The sequence below is a fragment of the Mobula hypostoma genome, chromosome 5 (assembly GCF_963921235.1).
Source record: "Mobula hypostoma chromosome 5, sMobHyp1.1, whole genome shotgun sequence".
Taxonomy (NCBI): domain Eukaryota; kingdom Metazoa; phylum Chordata; class Chondrichthyes; order Myliobatiformes; family Myliobatidae; genus Mobula; species Mobula hypostoma.
In genome coordinates, this window is record NC_086101.1 from 101,475,672 (window position 1) to 101,495,568 (window position 19,897).

General features: G+C 40.7%; 1 protein-coding gene across 1 annotated transcript in view; it reads right to left on the reverse strand.

Annotated features, from left to right (window-relative positions):
* LOC134346871 (contactin-associated protein-like 5) overlaps nt 1-19,897 on the reverse strand; it is a 1,673,098-nt gene that overhangs the window by 835,426 nt on the left and 817,775 nt on the right. Inside the window, exon 9 of the mRNA XM_063048676.1 lies at nt 3,507-3,650. Coding sequence (XP_062904746.1) covers nt 3,507-3,650 — 144 coding nt within the window. The remainder of the gene's footprint in view (nt 1-3,506; nt 3,651-19,897) is intronic.

The following is a 19,897-nucleotide window of genomic DNA, read 5'->3' on the forward strand; positions in this document are numbered from 1 at the left end:
TCACATTTCTTTCCCATTCTTATGTTTAGTCTGAAGAACAACTGAACTTCTTGACCATGTTTTTATGCACTGAATTGCTTCCACATGATTGGCAAATTAGATATTTACATTAACGAGCAGGTGTACAGATGTACCTAATAAAGTGGCCACTGAGTGTTGTTACAAGGGGCAGTCTTTAGACTGTAGGAATGGTAGTGCAGGGTTGAAGGGTCAGATGACTGATTCTTGCTCCTTTTTTGTGTGTAGTTACCTCTTAAACATGACACATTAATGTATGCAAATTGAACTTTATCTCCAAAAAGTAGTTCAGTTGACGAGAGTGAAATAGATTTCAAGTCCTATAAGTTATTATTACATGCATTTAGCATAATAACTTCAAGTTTATTTTCATCAGCTGGACACATGTATGTACTAAATGAAAGAACAATCCTCCAGACCATGGTGCACAACACAGTACATATAACTCACACACATATTAAGGTGTGTATACCACAAATAATAAGGTGTGTATACAATACAAACTAAAGATAAACAGTACAACATTATTAGCACTTCATACGAGATGAGATCGTATCATAAGATTCAGACATAGTTGCAGGGAGTTCAGTAGTCTTACAGCGTGGGGAAGAAGCTGCTTCCCATTCTAAAATTTCTTGTCCTAATACTACGATATATCCTGCCTGATAGTAGAGATTAAATAGATTGTTGGACAGATGTGTAGGATCACTGACAAAGCTAAGGGCCCAGCGTACACAGCACTCCTGATGACTCTGTCTAATGAATGGAAGAAAGACCCCAATGATCCTCTCAGCAGACCTCGCAATCTTTTGTAGGGACTTGCCCCCAGATGCCTCGCAATTTCTGTCCCAGATGGTTTTGCAGTTGGTTAGGACACTCTTGATGGTGTTCCTGTAAAAATTGGTTAAATGTACAGCAAAGGTCCACTCAAACATTCTTCATCAATATTCCTTTGGATGAATCAAAATTCATAGAATGTTTTATCCTTTAATTTCAAACATTGAAGTCTTCATGTATTGCATACATTTTCATCATTCCCTAATTTCCTCTGGACTGAGGAGGTAGCTATGAGTTCACTACATTGGTAAATCTGGGATTAACAAAATAGACTGAGCTAAAGTGGCTGATTTCTTTCCCCAGTTAACGAGATGAACCAGATGCTTTGCTTATATAAACACTGTCCGGTAATTTCTTGGTCACTGCTACCAAAAATAGCTTTAAAATGCAAATTTATTTAATGATTTGAACTTAATTTCCCAGCTGTTTGGTAGGATATGAACTCATGTCTCTGGATTAATAGTCCAGGACATTGAATACTAACTAGTTCAGTGCTGAATGACTGTGTACCATAAGGCATTTAAGACATGGCAAAATAATAAATTTAAACTTGTTCCAAATGATGGAAATAGATTCAATAGCAAATATCAAATAGAAATTGAATAAAGTGGGAAGGAAAATAATTTATTTTTATGAAGGAGATCAATAAATGGTGAATAATTAGATAGCTCTTCAAAAAACCTTGGACCTTGGGCATATAATGGGCTGAATTGTCTCTAATGCACTTTATGAGGTGAGTTGTGTGTCTTCAGCTGTGAACCAAGCTGAGTGCTTAGATGTGTTAAGAAAACATTAAAATTCACATCCCTAGCTATTCACTCCACAGAAACAGCCTGAACCGGTGAATGTTCCCTACATTTTCTGTTGTTTGCAGTAGATCATTCTTCCCTTCCACATCAGGTCACAATAGACTGATCTCAGAGAAATCCAATAATAAGGTATATTTTATTTAACTGTCGCTGCACCTGGCGACAGGCTGTACGTACAGGCATTACCAATGCAGAAGAAAAACGAACTCGACTGTGGTCAGACAGAAGAGAGAGAAGGAAAGCTACAGCAGTGACTACCCAGCCACAGCCAGCAGCTGTGCCACGGACTGCTGCTCAAGCCACAGCCACAGCCAAAGCTGTCCACACCCAATTGAGTCCTAAACCGGGCGCATCCATTGTCTACTTAGACAGACGGAGCCATTATTATTATTATAAAAGTTGGACAAATATCTCTTTAGAAATCCCCAGAAGGGATACAAATTATTGAAGCGAGATGGAAAACTTGACAGTGTGATGTGACAAGGAAAATGTCAGCAAGACCAAGGAGCTTATTATTCACCACAGGAGGAGGAAACCAAAGGTCCATGAGCCAGTCCTCATCTTGAGAATCAGAGGTGGACAGAGTCAGCAACATTAACTTCTTTGGTGTATTCATTTCAGAGGATTTATCCTGGGTCCAGCACTTAAATGTCATTACAAAGAAAAGCACAGTTGTGCTTTTAATTTCTTAGAGGTTTACAAAGATTTGGCATGCCTTCTAAAACTTTGACAAACTTGTATAGATGTGTGGTGGAGACTATATTGACTGATGGTATCACAGCCTGCTATGGAAACACCAGTGCCCTTGAACAGAAAAGTCTACAAAAAGTAGTGGATGTAGCCCAGTCCATCAGGAGTAACCTTCCCTGTCATTGAGCACAACTATATGGAGCATTGTGACAGGAAACCAGTACGTCTTTATCAAGGACCATCAGCATCCAGGCCATGGTCTCTTCAAATTGCTACCATCAAGAAGGAGATCCAGGAGCCTAAGGACCCACACCACCAAGTTCAGGAACAGCTATTGCCCCTCAACCAACAGGCTCTTGAACCAGAGCAGATAACTTCACTCATCTTCACTCAAGTCAGCACTGAACTGTTCCCGCAACCTATGGACTCAGTTTCAAGGCCTCTTCATCTCATGTTCTTGATATTTATTGCTTATTTACTTATTTATTATTTCGATTGATCTTTATATTTATAGTGATTGCCCGTAAGAGAATGAATCTCATGGTTATACATGGTGACATATATGCACTTCGATAATAAATTTACCTTCAACTTTGAATTCATAAATAATTCTGAGCAAACTGACAGTTTTGGTACTGTTTGAATACTGGAAACGTAAACTACAGAGAAGAACCAGCAAGATTTGAATCTGAGAATCACTGTTGTATTGAATCTTACACCTTTTGCCAGTTAAACTAACCCAGCTCTTTGTAAGGAATTTTCACATTCCAGAAATTGGAAGGTAAATGCACATCTACCTGCCTTCTTGTAATTCCTGAGAATTTTATTCTACCATATTCTCAAGAGTTCCAGATTTTAACAGAAAAGAATACCTGAGCCATTGAATAATTAAGGGATGCAGGAGAGTATTCAGATTATTGAAAGGGTTCAGATTAGATTATTAAATGTTTAAAAAGAATCTCTCAGGATGGTAACAGTATTTTTGCATAGTCTGAGCATGGGCTCTGGAAAGCATAAGAGTTCTGCTAATGTGAACATTATAGATGGCCTCAGTTGGATATTGCTGATTTGTAAGGCTATAAAATGGCAATATATTAAACCAAACAATTAATCAAGATAATTTATAGATGTAAAGCAGGTAATCTGTCATACCACCAAAATAATAACTGCTTCCTGAATTAATCTGTGCATCTGAATGAACAGTCGAGATACGTTTGTTGTCCAGGCTGATGCTAACTTGATTCCTCCTCACACTGAAATGAATCGAATGCCATTGCCCATCATTCAGCTCTGAACCTGCAAAGTACAAATTAGATCATCATAAAATTAAAGGAACGCCTGTTAAAAGCAAGATGAAATAAATGTTGAGAGCATCTCGCACTGAGCTATTCACAATGGCTCTTTACACAAATTCTTATTCAGAAACCAGCAGCTTTACATCCACATCTGAACATTGGTGCTTCTGGAAGATCATACCCTGGGTTCCTGCATTCCGATGATGAGCTTGCAAGTTAATTTGCCACTAGCATTTACCCCTTCCCACCACAGCTAAATGGCAAGAAAGGAGCAAAGAGGTTATCATTCTTTCCTTTGTTTTATTTTTGTATTTGCACAGTGTGTTGTTTTTTTGCACATTGGTTATTTGTCTGGCCTGTTGGGTACGGTCTTTCTTTGATTCCATTCTGTTTCTTGCATTTACTGTGAATGCCCACAAAGAAACGAGACTCAGGGTTGAATATGGTGACATATATGCACTTTGATAATAAATTTACTTTGAACTTTGATGGCCATGTGTGAAAGAGATGTAATTGTGCTGAAGAGAGTGATCAGAATATTGCCTGAATTGGAGGGCCTGCATTGGATGGGGAAGGCATTGGATAGGCTGGGCTTGCATTCCCTGGGGTGAAGGAGGTAGCAGGGTTGGACAAGATTATGAAAGGCCTAGATAGTATAGACAGCCAGAATTTTTTACCCCATTGGTCTGAACAGAATATCTTGAAAAAAAGTGGACATGGGTTAAGATGAGAGAAATGAGTTTTAAAGGGGACCTGAGGAGCAAATTAAAATGAACAGAGACAGTGGTTGATATCTGGAATACAAATCCAGAGAAGGTGGTGGTATCAGATGTAGTCAATGCATTTAAAAAGCACTTAGATCTGCTGTATACTATAATAGGCAAGGCAAAGGAGGATATGATCCTAATGCAGGAAAATGGGATTATTATAGATGGGTAAAAATGGTGGCATGGATGTGATAGGTTGATGATTCTGTTACTGTCTATACAACTCTAAGACTCTCGTAAGTTGTGTCTGTGTAGGGAAATGGAATTCCCAGGGAAACAGCATGAAGCAAGAGGATGCTAAGAGGATGCAGGGTGACTTGGATAGGTTGGGTGAGTGGGCAAATTCATGGCAGATGCAATTTAATGTGGATAAATGTGAAGTTATCCACTTTGGTGGCAAAAATAGGAAAACAGATTATTATCTGAATGGTGGCCGATTAGGAAAAGGGGAGGTGCAACGAGACCTGGGTGTCATTATACACTAGTCATTGAAAGTGGGCATGCAGGTACAGCAGGCACTGAAAAAGGTGAATGGTATGCTGGCATTTATAGCGAGAGGATTCGAGTACAGGAGCGGGGAGGTTGTACAAGGCCTTGGTGAGACCACACCTGGAGTATTGTGTGCAGTTTTGGTCCCCTAATCTGAGGAAAGACATCTTTGCCATAGAGGGAGTACAAAGAAGGTTCACCAGATTGATTCCTGGGATGGCAGGACTTTCATGTGAAGAAAGACTGGATGAATTGGGCTTGTACTCGTTGGAATTTAGAAGATTGAGGGGGGATCTGATTGAAACATATAAGGTCCTAAAGGGATTGGACAGGCTAGATGCAGGAAGATTGTTCCCGATGTTGGGGAAGTCCAGAACGAGGGGTCACAGTTTGAGGATAGAGGGGAAGCCTTTTAGGACCGAGATTAGGAAAAACTTCTTCACACAGAGAGTGGTGAATCTGTGGAATTCTCTGCCACAGGAAACAGTTGAGGCCAGTTCATTGGCTATATTTAAGAGGGAGTTAGATATGGTCCTTGTGGCTACGGGGGTCAGGGGGTATGGAGGGAAGGCTGGGGCAGGGTTCTGAGTTGGATGATCAGCCATGATCATAATAAATGGTGGTGCAGGCTCGAAGGGCCGAATGGCCTACTCCTGCACCTATTTTCTATGTTTCTATGTTTCTAGTCTTCCTAATTGACTTCAGTACCTGCATGTTAGCTTTCACTGGTTTCTGTACAAGTTCATCTAGGTTTAATTCAACATCAGCATTTTCAGTCTCTCACCATTTAAAAAATGCTCAGACTATCTGTATTTTCTCCCAAACTGGACAATCTAATTTTTCACATTGGCTTCCATCCTTCCTTATTGTCTATTCTCTCAGCTTGGTTGCATCTAATCAAATAACACACACAAAATGCAGGAGGAACTCAGCAGGCCAGGCAGCCATCTATGAAAATGTTTTGAGTACAGTGGATGTTTCAGGTGGAGATTCTCCAGCAGGGCTGGAGAAGGTCCTGCTGAAGAATCTCGGCCTGAAATGTCAACTGTACTTTTTCCATAAATGTTGCCTGGTCTGCTGAGTTCCTCCTGTATTTTGTGTGTGTTGCTTTGGATTTCCAGCATCTACAGATTTTCTCTTGTTTACAATTCCCTTTCTTTTGCTTTCCTCCCTTCTTAAAGAGTGGAGTGATATTTGCAATCTTCCAGTCCTTCGGAACCATGCAGAATCAAGTGATTCTTGAATGATCATAACCAATGCATCCGTTATTTCTTCAGTAACCTCTCTAAGTCTCTTGGATGTAGTCCATCTGGTCCAAGTGACTTATCCACCTTAAGACCTTTGAGTTCACTTTTTCCTTTGTAATTGCAATGGAACTCACTCCTGCTCCCTGAACACTCAAAGACCTCTGGCACACTGCTAGTGTCTTCCACAGTGAAGACTGATGCAAAATACCCATTAAGTTCATCTGCCATTTCTTTGTCCCCCATTACTATCATTTTCCAGTGGTCCAGTATCAGTTCTCACCTCCCTTTTACTCTATATAACTGAAAAAACTTTTCATATCCTGCTTTATATTATAGACTAGTCTGCCCTCATATTTCATCTTTTCCCTTCTTATAGCTTTTTAGTTGCCTTTTCATGGATTTAAAAAAATTCTCAATCATCTAAACTCCCACTTACTTTTGCTACTTTTTATGTTTTCCTTGGCTTTTATGCAGTCCTTAACTTCCCTTGTCAGCTATGGTCTCCCTGCCCCTACCATTTGAGAACTTCTTCCGTGGTACATATCTATCCTGCACCTTGTGAACTATTCCTAGAAAATTCAGCCATTTCTGCTGCTCTGCTGTGCTGTCATCCCTACCACTATCCCCCTGCAATCCACCTGGGTAATCTCCTCTCTCATGCCTCTGTAATTCCCTTTATTCCATTGCGATACTGATACATGTAACTTATGCTTCTCCCTCTCAAATTGCAGTACCAGAATCTAGAATTCAACCACGGATATTTTTCATGATTGATGTAATTGTAAAATGTACCTAGAAATGGTGTTTTGTGTTCTGAGCTAAATACACACAAACACATGAAATAATATTGGATTGAATCTTGCTGGTAAATATAGACAGTTTTGCCACAAACCGCGGGTATGTTCCCATCCAAATGCAGAAATCATGAGGCTGCTATAAGACTATAAACCACAGAAGCAGAATTAGACCATTTGGCCCATCGAGTCTGCTCTCCATTCCATCATGTCTGATTTATGATCTCTCTCAACCCTATTTTCCTGCCTTCTCCCCGTAACCTTTAACACCCTGACTAACTTTAGTTAGGCATCAACCCTAAATACTGATGGATTCCATATGGTGGAACTGTCAATCAAACCTTAAGACATAGCAGCCAAATTATGCCATATGGCCAATCAAGTCTGCTCTGCCAGCCGATCATTGTTTATACACAGTGGCCACTTTATAAGATACGGGAGTGTAGCTGATAAAATAGCAGAATCTGGCGTGGTGTTCTGTTGCTTTAGCACATCCAGCACCAGTATCTCAGGTTATGTTCCCACCATTGTCTGTAAGAAACTTATACATTCACCCCATGACCGTGTGGGTTTCCACTGGGTGCCCCAGTTTCTCCCACATTCCAAACATCTATGGTTTAGGGTCAGGATTAGTTAGTTGTGGGTATGCCCTGTTGGCACCAAAATAGTGGTGGCCCTTGCAGCGACTCTCAGCACAATCCTCAGACTGTGTTGGTTATCGAGACAAATGATGTATTTCACTGTACGTTTCGATGTTCGATGTTCACGTGACAAATGAAGCAAATCTAATCTCTCTTTGTCTTACATGCTCACTGTCATTTCTGATTTTATTTTTAAACTGAGGAGGTAAGTGATGTTCAGAAATTATTAATAAAACATTAAGAAAACTGGCTCTGAATCCAATCAACAGTTTGATTGCAAACTGAATTCATTTAAATTATCACTGTCTATTTGGATAACAATGGAATCCCATTCCAATATGTCCATCTGAGGCCTCCTCCACTGTCATGTTGAGGCCACATTTAGGTTGGAGTAATAATACCTTATATTCCGTTTGGGTTGCCTGCAACCTGATGGCATGAACATTGATTTCTCAATCTTCCAGTAGTGCCCCCCCCTGCCCCCCGACTTTAAATTCCAAAGTCTCAATTCTTCCTAATTGTAGCAAGCATCAGCTCAAGTGTCCAAATCTCTCTTCATACATCAGACACTGTCTGTACACCAATCACAAGAATTGCTAAATTTTACTGCACCTCCTGAAGAGCAATTATCTTTCCTCAGATAACGAGACCAGTACTGAGTACAATATTCACCAAGGCCATGAACATATGCAGTAAGATATCATTGCTCTTGTACTCAAACCTTCTTATGAAAACCGATGTATCATTAACCACCTGCTTATGCATACTTTTACCACCTGGTGTATAAGGATATCAAGGTCTTGTTGAATCCCCCAGTTTCTGAATCCATAATTACTCATTCCTCCAATTATTCCATTAAGTCTCTTCCCTAACCCCCTCAAACCCTTCATTGTCCCTCTGCACTGGAGTTCCAAACCAGGTCCATGGACTCCTTGGTTAATGGTAAGGATCCGTGGCATAAAAATAGGTTGGGAACCCTTGTTTACAGTGCGATGCCCGGAAATGGAAAATGTACGCAGGTGCCATCAAACACCATAGCTTCCTGGCCTTTGCAGTTTATACTCTACTTACAAGGATCTCATATGCATGTTATAAGTCAAATGAAATGCAGAAATGATTGTTAGAGGTCACAATTAAAATGCTGTAATATAATTTGTTTGCAGAAGGCAATTGAATTTAATCTCAGCTTTAAAAATTAAATCCAAAAAATTCAATGTTGTTATTATTTTCACTAAAAGAACATTACATTGCACATCTTTTTCCAAAACATTGCGCACTTTTTATTAAAAATGATTCTGCTATTCTATTATTACTCCATGCGTAGCAAAATTTAGTATTGCAATAATCTCTTTTACATTGCAAAAGACAGTGTTATGGTTTAACCTGCTGAGGATTTTAATTCATTCTTTGATCTATTGCAACTCAACTCTATAAAATCAAAATTAAATTAAAATGGATTCTTCTAAAGGATGGAAATGGGCACATGACAGGGTTGGATCAAATAAGTAAAAAAAAAGTACAGTGCAACAGCCTGAATTACTTGAGATTGAAGATAATTCTGGAAACTTTCAGGGATCAGGTAACATATGAGGAAAGAGAAATAGAGTTGATGTTCAAGCTGAAGACTTTTCCAACATTTTTTTTATATTTCAGATTTTCAGCTTATCGTTTGATTATTTTTGAGTTTTCTTGAATTCAAAAAACACATGTAATATTTATGTTACCTGTTTACAATATTCATTTGTAATATTGTGTTCAGTTCTGGTCTCCTCAGTATAGGAAGGATGTGGAAAATTCAGAGAGGGTGCACAGGAGATTTACCAGGGTGCTGCCTGGACTAGAGGGCATGTCTTATGAGGATGAAAGGATGAGCGTGCTAGGGTTTTCCTCTTTGTAGCAAATAAAGGTGCGAGGGGCTTGAAAGAATTGTATAAGATGAGTCATCTTGTGGGAAATCCTGAATGTGCTACCATTTGGATTTTGAATATTTTGGGCTATGGACTACAACATTTATCTGGTAGTAATCAAAAGCCATCTAGATTCCCAGACAGCTGAGTCAAGATCTCCCAGTGGCCACACATTTTAATTCCACGTCCCATTCCCATTCTGATAGGTCTATCCACGACCTCCTCCACTGTAAAGATGAAGCCACACTCATGTTGGAGGAACAACACCTTGTATTCTGTCTGGGTAGCCTCCAACCTGATGGCATGAACACTGACTTCTCAAACTTCTGCTAATGCCCCACCTCCCCCTCGTACCCCATCCGTTATTTATTTATATACACATATTCTTTTTCTCTCTCTACTTTTTCTCCTTCTGTCCCTCTCACTATACCCCTTGCCCATCCTCTGGGTTCCCCCCCCTTTTCTTTCTCCCTGGGCCTCCTGTCCCATGATCCTCTCATATCCCTTTTGCCAATCAACTGTCTGGCTCTTGGCTCCATCCCTCCCCCTCCTGCCTTCACCTATCATTTTGGATCTCCCCCTCCCCCTCCTACTTTCAAATCTCTTACTAGCTCTTCTTTCAGTTAGTACTGACGAAGGGTCTCGGCCTGAAATGTCGACTGTACCTCTTCCTAGAGATGTTGCCTGGCCTGCTGCATTCACCAGCAACCTTGATGTGTGTTGCTTGAGTCAGGTCATGTTGAGTTGATTGCCATGTTCACAAATACAGAGAGGTACAAGGTACAAGTACAATGAAAAACCTGGTTGCAGCACCATCACAGGCACATATACAAAGACAACGCAGAATATTTATTTATTAATTATTCTTAAGTTTTATGAGATCAAGTCAGTGCAGAGAAAAAAGGTTGCAAAAAAAAAGACATTAGTGAAAAAAAGGCCACACTCAGAGACAAGTCCCCAGTAATCTATCGTGTTTCTTTACTGAGGTAGGATTAGGGATCTGAAGGTTGGTTTGCAGGAAAGTAACTCTTCCTGAACTTAGAGGCGTGGGCAGTATCATGTTACTGAGGAGCGAAAGTATGGAGTTGCTGGGGCCCTGGCCACAAACTACGAATAATTCTTCCTATAATTGAACTCTGTTAATCCAGCACAAAGACTCTGCTAGTCCCTGGGAGCAGATTTTTTGCAGTCTTTAATGTTAGTCCTATTAAGATTTCAATACACATTTATTTATCAACGGTTTTTGTGCATAATATATTGTTCAGTGAATCCAATTAGTTTCAAGCGAGTAGACAGACTTAAGTTCTGTGATAAGATTAACGAAATCATGGGAACCAAGGCACTGTATGTTGGAGCTGGGGTCTTGCAAAGCTGTAGATAGGCCCACAAGGAAATGCTGGTTGTTATGTGGGTAGACCATAAGACCATAAGACCATAAGACAAAGGAGCAGAAGTCAGCCATTTGGCCCATCGAGTCTGCTCCGCCATTTTATCATGAGCTGATCCATTCTCCCATTCAGTCCCACTCCCCCGCCTTCTCACCATTACCTTTGATACCCTGGCTACTCAGATACCTATCAATCTCTGCCTTAAATACTCCCAATGACTTGGCCTCCACTGCTGTCCGTGGCAACAAATTCCATAGATTCACCACCCTCTGGCTAAAAATATTTCTTCGCATTTCTGTTCTGAATGGGCGCCCTCTAATCCTTAAGTCATGCCGTCTCGTACTAGACTCCCCCATCATGGGAAACAACTTTGCCACATCCACTCTGTCCATGCCTTTCAACATTGGAAATGTTTCTATGAGGTCTCCCCTCATTCTTCCAAACTCCAAGGAATACAGTCCAAGAGCGGACAAATGTTCCTCATATGTTAACCCTCTCATTCCCGAAATCATTCTAGTGAATCTTCTCTGTACCCTCTCCAATGTGAGCACATCCTTTCTTAAATAAGGAGACCAAAACTGCCCACAGTACTCTAAGTGAGGTCTTACCAGGGCCTTATCGAGCCTCAACATCACATCCCTGCTCCTATACTCTATTCCTCTAGAAATGAATGCCAACATTGCATTCGCCTTCTTCACCACCGACTCAACCTGGAGGTTAAACTTAAGGGTATCCTGCACGAGGACTCCCAAGTCCCGTTGCATCTCAGAACTTTGAATTCTCTCCCCATTTAAATAATAGTCTGCCCATTTATTTCTTCTGCCAAAGTGCATAACCATACACTTTCCAACATTGTATTTCATTTGCCACTTCTTTGCCCATTCTTCCAATCTATTCAAGTCTCTCCGCAGACTCTCTGTTTCCTCAGCATTACTGGCCCCTCCACCTATCTTTGCATCATCAGCAAACTTAGCCACAAAGCCATCTACTCCATAATCCAAATCGTTGATGTACAACGTAAAAAGAAGCGGCCCCAACACGGACCCCTGTGGAACACCACTGGTAACTGGTAGCCAACCAGAATAGGATCCCTTCATTCCCACTCTCTGTTTCCTGCCAATCAGCCAACGCTCTATCCACATATGTAACCTTCCCGTAATTCCATGGGCTCTTATCTTGTTAAGCAGAATCAAGTGTGGCACCTTGTCAAAGGCCTTCTGAAAATCCAAATATACAACATTCACTGCACCTCCCTTGTCTAGCCTACTTGTAATTTCCTCAGAAAATTGTAATAGGTTTGTCAGGCAGGATTTTCCTTTAAGGAAACCATGCTGAGTTCTGCCTATCTTGTTATATGCTTCCAGGTACACCGTAACCTCATCCTTGACAATCGACTCCAACAACTTCCCTACCACTGATGTCAAGCTAACAGGTCTATAATTTCCTTTTCGCTTCCTTACCCCATTCTTAAATAGCAGAGTGACATTTGCAATCTTCCAGTTCTCCGGAATCATGCCAGAATCTATCGACTTTTGAAAGATCATTGCTAATGCCTCTGCAATCTCCACAGCTACTTCCTTCAGAACACAAGGGTGCATTCCATCTGGTCCAGGAGATTTATCTACCTTTAGACTATTCAGCTTCCTGAGTACTTTCGCTGTCATAATTGTGACTGCACACACTTCTCTTCCCTGCCACCCTTGAGTGTCCATTATACTGCTGATGTTTTCCTCAGTGAAGACTGATGCAAAATACTCGTTCAGTTCCTCCGCTATCTCCTTATCTCCCATTACAATTTCTTCAGCATCATTTTCTACCGGTCTTATATCTACTCTCACCTGTCTTTTACTCTTTATATATTTGAAAAAGCTTTTAGTATCCTCTTTGATATTATTTGCTAGCTTCCTTTCATAATTCATCTTTCCCCTCTTAATGACCTTTTTAGTTTCCTTTTGTAAGCTTTTAAAATCTTACCAATCTTCTGTCTTCCTACGAATTTTTGCTTCCTTGTATGCCCTCTCCTTTGTTTTAACTTTGGCTTTGACTTCTCTTGTCAGCCACGGTTGCATCCTTTTTCCATTTGAAAATTTCTTCTTTTTTGGAATATATTTGTCTTGCACCTTCCTCACTTCTCACATAAACGTCAGCCACTGCTGCTCTGCCGTCCTTCCCGTTAGTATCTCTTTCCAGTCAACTTTGGCCTGTTCCTTTACTCCACTGAAATACGGACACATCGGATTTTGGCTTCACTTTTTCAAATTTCACAGTGAACTCAGAAGTACTCACATAGGGTACTGATGATATCTCTCTGAAATCTGTAAGATAGTTCAACCCAGAAGGAGCTACAATGGCAACATATCAAAGTACATATATGTCACCACAATCAACCCTAAGAAGGTGAAGGTCAGTATGTGGTAACATATATGAACTTTGATAATAACTTGACTTTGAACTTATAAACATAAGTCACTGCTAAAAAGGGAGTGACCAGGAAATGCTAGGTGCCAGAGACTACATTGATATAATTCCAGTGTAAAAGATATTGAAATGTAATAATTTGCTTTCGTAACATCTTGAAAGCATTGCTTTTCTTTCTTAACCACCTTGCATTCTACCCATCCCCAAACTCCAATAAAACTGGAACTTTTATTATTAACCCCAACAACAAATAGAAAATGCTGCAAGCAATCCAGCAGGTCAGGCAAAGAGAAAAGAGAAACAGTCCCGTTCTTTCCACAGATGCTTCCTGTATTCCCAGCATTTTGTGTTTCCATTTCAGATTTCCAGCATTGACAGACCTTTGACTTCCACATCAAAGCTTTGGTGTGAAAGTCTTGGTGTTTGGGGAAAAACGAAATCAGAAGTAAAATGGTTTAATTCTTTTCAAGTAAGCACAACCTGCAGAAGAATAAGTCCGTGTTATCCATTAGAGTGCAAATTGATTTTATGTGAAGCAGTTTTAAATGTTTTAAAATACCATGCTTCTTAGATTCAGTGATAAATAAATAATCCTTCAAAACCAAAACTCAGCCAGGAGGAATCCAGTTGCAGAGTAAAGACACCACATTTAAAAACCAGGAAAGGATGAACATCTTATTTGTTGCCTTCAATGTCACCTGGTTTAAAAGAGGAAAACATGGCACTGCTGTCGGAAATGATTTGTATAAATCCATCATATGTTTATAATAAACCATTAAAATAAAGATGCTTCATCTAGGGAGAACTTTATCTTGATGCTCAATTAGAATGCGTTCTCATTTGGAAAACTGGCATCCAGATCTCATTGTTAGAACTGAACTATTTGTCATGTCTACCTTGGTTCATTTATTATATTCTCGTACAGTTTTGTATGAAAATTCTTTGAAAAGTTGGATGTGTGAATGCTAACAAGGGATGGAACTAATGTTCCCTCAAACCAGCTGGAATATAAACTTTGATGATAGGCAGCATGGTAGCATAATGGTTAGCATAACACCTTACAGCACCAGCCGTAGGTGGAGGGTTCAATTCCCACTATAGTCAGTAAAGAGCTTGTGTGTCCTTGCTGTGACTGTGTGGGTTTCCTCTGGGTGGTGCGGTTTCCTCCCACATTCCTAAAATGTACAGCTTAGGGTTAGTAAGTTGTGGGCATGCTATGTTGGTGCTCGAAGTGTGTCAACACTTGCAGGCTGCCTCCAGTACATCTTCAGACTGTGTTGGTCGTTAGTGCCAGCAGTGCATTTTACAGTATGTTTTGATGTACATGTGACAAATAAAGCTCATCTTTAATTTTTTAAGAACAATAGAATTAGGGCACAATGAAGTGCTCTTTCCAGGATCAGAGTCCTTTCTTCAACAAGAAAGTTTTCTGATGTGGGATTTGGTTGGTTTATTGTTCAGCCACGACTGCTTTAGCTAACCAGCAGACAAAATGCTGGATGAACTCAGCGGTGAGTTCTTCTAGCACTTTGAGTATTGTTCTAGATTTCCAGCATCTGCATAATCTCTTGTGTTTATTCGACAGCCAGCACTGGTTAACTTGCATAAGGAATAACCACTGCTTTTGTGCTTAGCTGGAAGACCAGGTACCTTGCTTGCTGGCTCTGGAATATCAGTCAGTCACCTCTATCTCTAAAGCACATTATTAACCCTAGCAAGTTGGGTACCACTGTAGCCTAGCAGTTAGCACATGGCTATTACAACTCGGGGCATCAGAACTTGGGGTACAATTCCAACATTATCTGTATGGGGTTTGTATGTCCTCCCCATGGAATGTGTTGTTTTTTTCCATGTGCTCCAGCTTCCTCTCACAGTCAAAAGACATATCGGTTGGGAGGTCAATTGGTCATTGTAAATTGTCCTGTGATTAGGCTAGGGTTAAATTGGGAGTTGCTGTACAGCTTGATTCGAAGGGCCAGAATGGCATACTCCATGCTGTATCTCAATAAATAAATAAGTTACTTGCAATAATACTTACTTGACTGAGGTTTAAGATAACTTGCTTTAGCAGCCATAGCTTAACAAAAATGGAAATTCAGTGGAGATAAATGGACTGGCTTCCTAGTTTCTGCTCTGCTGACATTTTTCTATGAGAAGTCACACACACTGGCTAGAATTTGAATTGGGTAGGCAATTAATGAACTCAAGCTGATCACATTGTTAAAGATAGCAGAATATTTGCAGAAGAAATACATACATAGCCATTCTATTCAAAACGAAATATGCTTCTAATTTTAGACCTATGATCCTTTCCAAAGTTAAAGCAGGGTTAAAAAGGTGACATTATACTTAGTGTTTACTCATAGATTCACAGAGAGATTGAGTACAGAAGCAAGCATAAAGGCAGCATCTACCCTGCTGTTATAAGACTATTAAGTAGTTTCTCAATACAATAAATTGGACTCTTGGCCTCACAATCTACTTTAAGATCTTGCGTCATTTGTTTCCTGCACTGCACATTCCCTGTAGCTGTTACACTTTATTCTGTACTGTGATTGTTTTTGAAATCACTTCCAGGTCTGATGAAGCGTCTCTGCTGAAATGTCAGCTCTTTATTCCTTTCCATAGATGCTGCCTGACCTGCTGGGTTCCTCTGGCATCTTTTGGTGTGTTACTCTGGATTTCCAGTAACTCGATCTCTTGTGTTAGTTAATGTTTTATCTTGTTCTACCTTCATGCACTGTGTGCCAATTTGATCTGTATGGACAGTATGCAAGACAAGCTTTTCACTGTATCTTGGTCCGTGTGACAATAATAAACCAATTCCAATTCAGGGTCCTTTAGCTCACTCAGTCAATGCTGACCATCAACCGCCCATTTATAGAACTCCCAAATTAAAATCATTTCTTTTCATTTTCCTCACATTCATAGAAACATAGAAACATAGAAAATAGGTGCAGGAGTAGGCCATTCGGCCCTTCGAGCCTGCACCGCCATTTATTATGATCATGGCTGATCATCCAACTCAGAACCCCGCCCCAGCCTTCCCTCCATACCCCCTGACCCCCATAGCCACAAGGGCCATATCTAACTCCCTCTTAAATATAGCCAATGAACTGGCCTCAACTGTTTCCTGTGGCAGAGAATTCCACAGATTCACCACTCTCTGTGTGAAGAAGTTTTTCCTAATCTCGGTCCTAAAAGGCTTCCCCTCTATCCTCAAACTGTGACCCCTCGTTCTGGACTTCCCCAACATCGGGAACAATCTTCCTGCATCTAGCCTGTCCAATCCCTTTAGGATCTTATACGTTTCAATCAGATCCCCCCTCAATCTTCTAAATTCCAACGAGTACAAGCCCAGTTCATCCAGTCTTTCTTCATATGAAAGTCCTGCCATCCCAGGAATCAATCTGGTGAACCTTCTTTGTACCCTCTATGGCAAAGATGTCTTTCCTCAGATTAGGGGACCAAAACTGCACACAATACTCCAGGTGTGGTTTCACCAAGGCCTTGTACAACTGCAGTAGTACCTCCCTGCTCCTGTACTCGAATCCTCTTGCTATAAATGCCAGCATACCATTCGCCTTTTTCACCACCTGCTGTACCTGCATGCCCACTTTCAATGACTGGTGTATAATGACACCCAGGTCTCGTTGCACCTCCCCTTTTCCTAATCGGCCACCATTCAGATAATAATCTGTTTTCCTATTTTTGCCACCAAAGTGGATAACTTCACATTTATCCACATTAAATTGCATCTGCCATGAATTTGCCCACTCACCCAACCTATCCAAGTCACCCTGCATCCTCTTAGCATCCTCCTCACTGCTAACACTGCCACCCAGCTTCGTGTCATCCGCAAACTTGGAGATGCTGCATTTAATTCCCTCATCCAAGTCATTAATATATATTGTAAACAACTGGGGTCCCAGCACTGAGCCTTGCGGTACCCCACCAGTCACCGCCTGCCATTCTGAAAAGTTCCCGTTTATTCCCACTCTTTGCTTCCTGTCTGCTAACCAATTCTCCACCCACACCAATACCTTACCCCCAATACCGTGTGCTTTAAGTTTGCACACTAATCTCCTGTGTGGGACCTTGTCAAAAGCCTTTTCAAAATGCAAATATACCACATCCACTGGTTCTCCCCTATCCACTCTACTAGTTACATCCTCAAAAAATTCTATGAGATTCGTCAGACATGATTTTCCTTTCACAAATCCATGCTGACTCTGTCCGATGATTTCACCGCTTTCCAAATGTGCTGTTATCACATCCTTGATAACTGACTCCAGCAGTTTCCCCACCACCGACGTTAGGCTAACCGGTCTATAATTCCCCGGTTTCTCTCTCCCTCCTTTTTTAAAAGGTGGGGTTACATTAGCCACCCTCCAATCCTCAGGAACTAGTCCAGAATCTAACGAGTTTTGAAAAATTATCACTAATGCATCCACTATTTCTTGGGCTACTTCCTTAAGCACTCTAGGATGCAGACCATCTGGCCCTGGGGATTTATCTGCCTTCAATCCCTTCAATTTACCTAAGGCCACTTCCCTACTAACTTGTATTTCGCTCAGTTCCTCCATCTCACTGGACCCTCTGTCCCTTACTATTTCTGGAAGATTATTCATGTCCTCCTTAGTGAAGACAGAACCAAAGTAATTATTCAATTGGTCTGCCATGTCCTTGCTCCCCATAATCAATTCACCTGTTTCTGTCCGCAGGGGACCTACATTTGTCTTTACCAGTCTTTTCCTTTTTACATATCTATAAAAGGTTTTACAGTCCGTTTTTATGTTCCCTGCCAGTTTTCTCTCATAATCTTTTTTCCCCTTCCTAATTAAGCCCTTTGTCCTCCTCTGCTGAACTCTGAATTTCCCATCAACAGCTCCAAGATTCTGTCAGGCACTTACACACAAGGCTCCAATCAACCTACCAGCTCACAAATTTTTAACGAGAGCACCCACAGAAAGCCCATTGTAGGTCATAGAGAATGTGCTATCTGCATACAACAGGTTTGAACACAAGCCTCTGGTGCTTTGGGGCAGTGGTCCTATTAGCTATGCTCGATGCCTATGACTCCGATGACATTTTGTTCATTTTATTTAAAGATATAGCACAGACTAGGCCCTTCCAGCCCTTCCAGCCCTTCAAGCTGCACTGCCCAGCAGCTCCCAACAACCCCAATTTAACCTTAATTTAACCACAGAACAATTTACAATGACCAGTTAACCGACCCAGTAAATCTTTGGACTGTGGGAGGAAGCCAGAGCACCCAGGGAAAACTCACAAATTCCATGGCGAGCACAAACAGATTGCTTACAGAAGATGCCAGGATTGAACTCCAAACTCCGATGCCACAAGCTGTAAGTGCCATGCTAACCACTACCTATCATGGCCAGGCTCGCTGGATCACAGGAAATCTAAAATCTCTGGGAAATGACAAAGCTCATTGATGTTTGCCATCAACTTTGGTGGGAGAGAAACAAATGGACAAATAATATAAGAATTTGCATTTGCAAGTTGTACTTTGGAAAATGATCGTCATGTTTGAAATGTACAGCTGGGGATATTGAGGAGAATCAATTGTCCACTCCAGGGATATATAAACCAGCTTGATGCTCAAGTCAAAGCTGAGATACTTTTGGACATTTGATGCAATAAAGAAAGAAATGGAGAATTTAGTATTACCAGGTATTGTAAATTGAAAAGCAACAGGACAACAGAGAACAGGGGGGATTAACTTAATTAAGGAAACCACCACGAGTATCTTTTCAGAACACAGTAGATTATCTTGAAGAGAGATAGGGCATAGGTTCACCAAGAATGGACACTAGTTCAAAGACACCTGCCTGGTTGATCGATAGATAAATGAATGTATCAACACAGAGTTTAGAGGAATAGGCTATTCAGCCCTCGAACCTAGTCTGCCATTTAATCAGACCAATGCTGATTGGACTGCAACTTCAGCTATTGCATTCTTGTCTACTTATGGTAAACTTTCACCCCTTTGCTTATCAGGAATCTATCAACATTTTTAATCTTTAAACATTTTCATTGTTTCTACTTCTATCAACCCTTGAAGAAGGGAGTTCCAATGACTCATGATCCTCTGAGAGAGAAAAAAATTATCTGCTTCCTTACTTAAAAGAAAAGACTGCCGGAGGAAATCAGTGCGTCTGTCAGCATCTGTGAGGGGAGATGGATAGTCGATGTTTTGGGTCTTTACCGAAAACATTGTCAGTCTATCTCCTTCCACAGATGCTGCTTGAGCAACAGAGTTCCTCCGGAAATTTGTTTTCCTTTTGGTCCAGATTCCAGAATCTGCTCTCTCTTGTATCTTCATCTCTTCCTTAAATGGGATAATCCACATTTCACAAGAGAGGCTCCCAATTAAGGATGGATGTATTTAAACAAAACCACCATTGTATCATTTTGAGATGTAGGCAATGAGAAACTGACTTGAAGAAGTTAATATGTAATTTGAAGTTGAAAGATTTTTGAAAAATTTCAACTGCTTCACTAACGTCCTGAACAAAGGAAGGAAGTTCTCCGTCGAGGTTTTAGCCTAGATGTCTGCAGTTTGACATTGGTGTG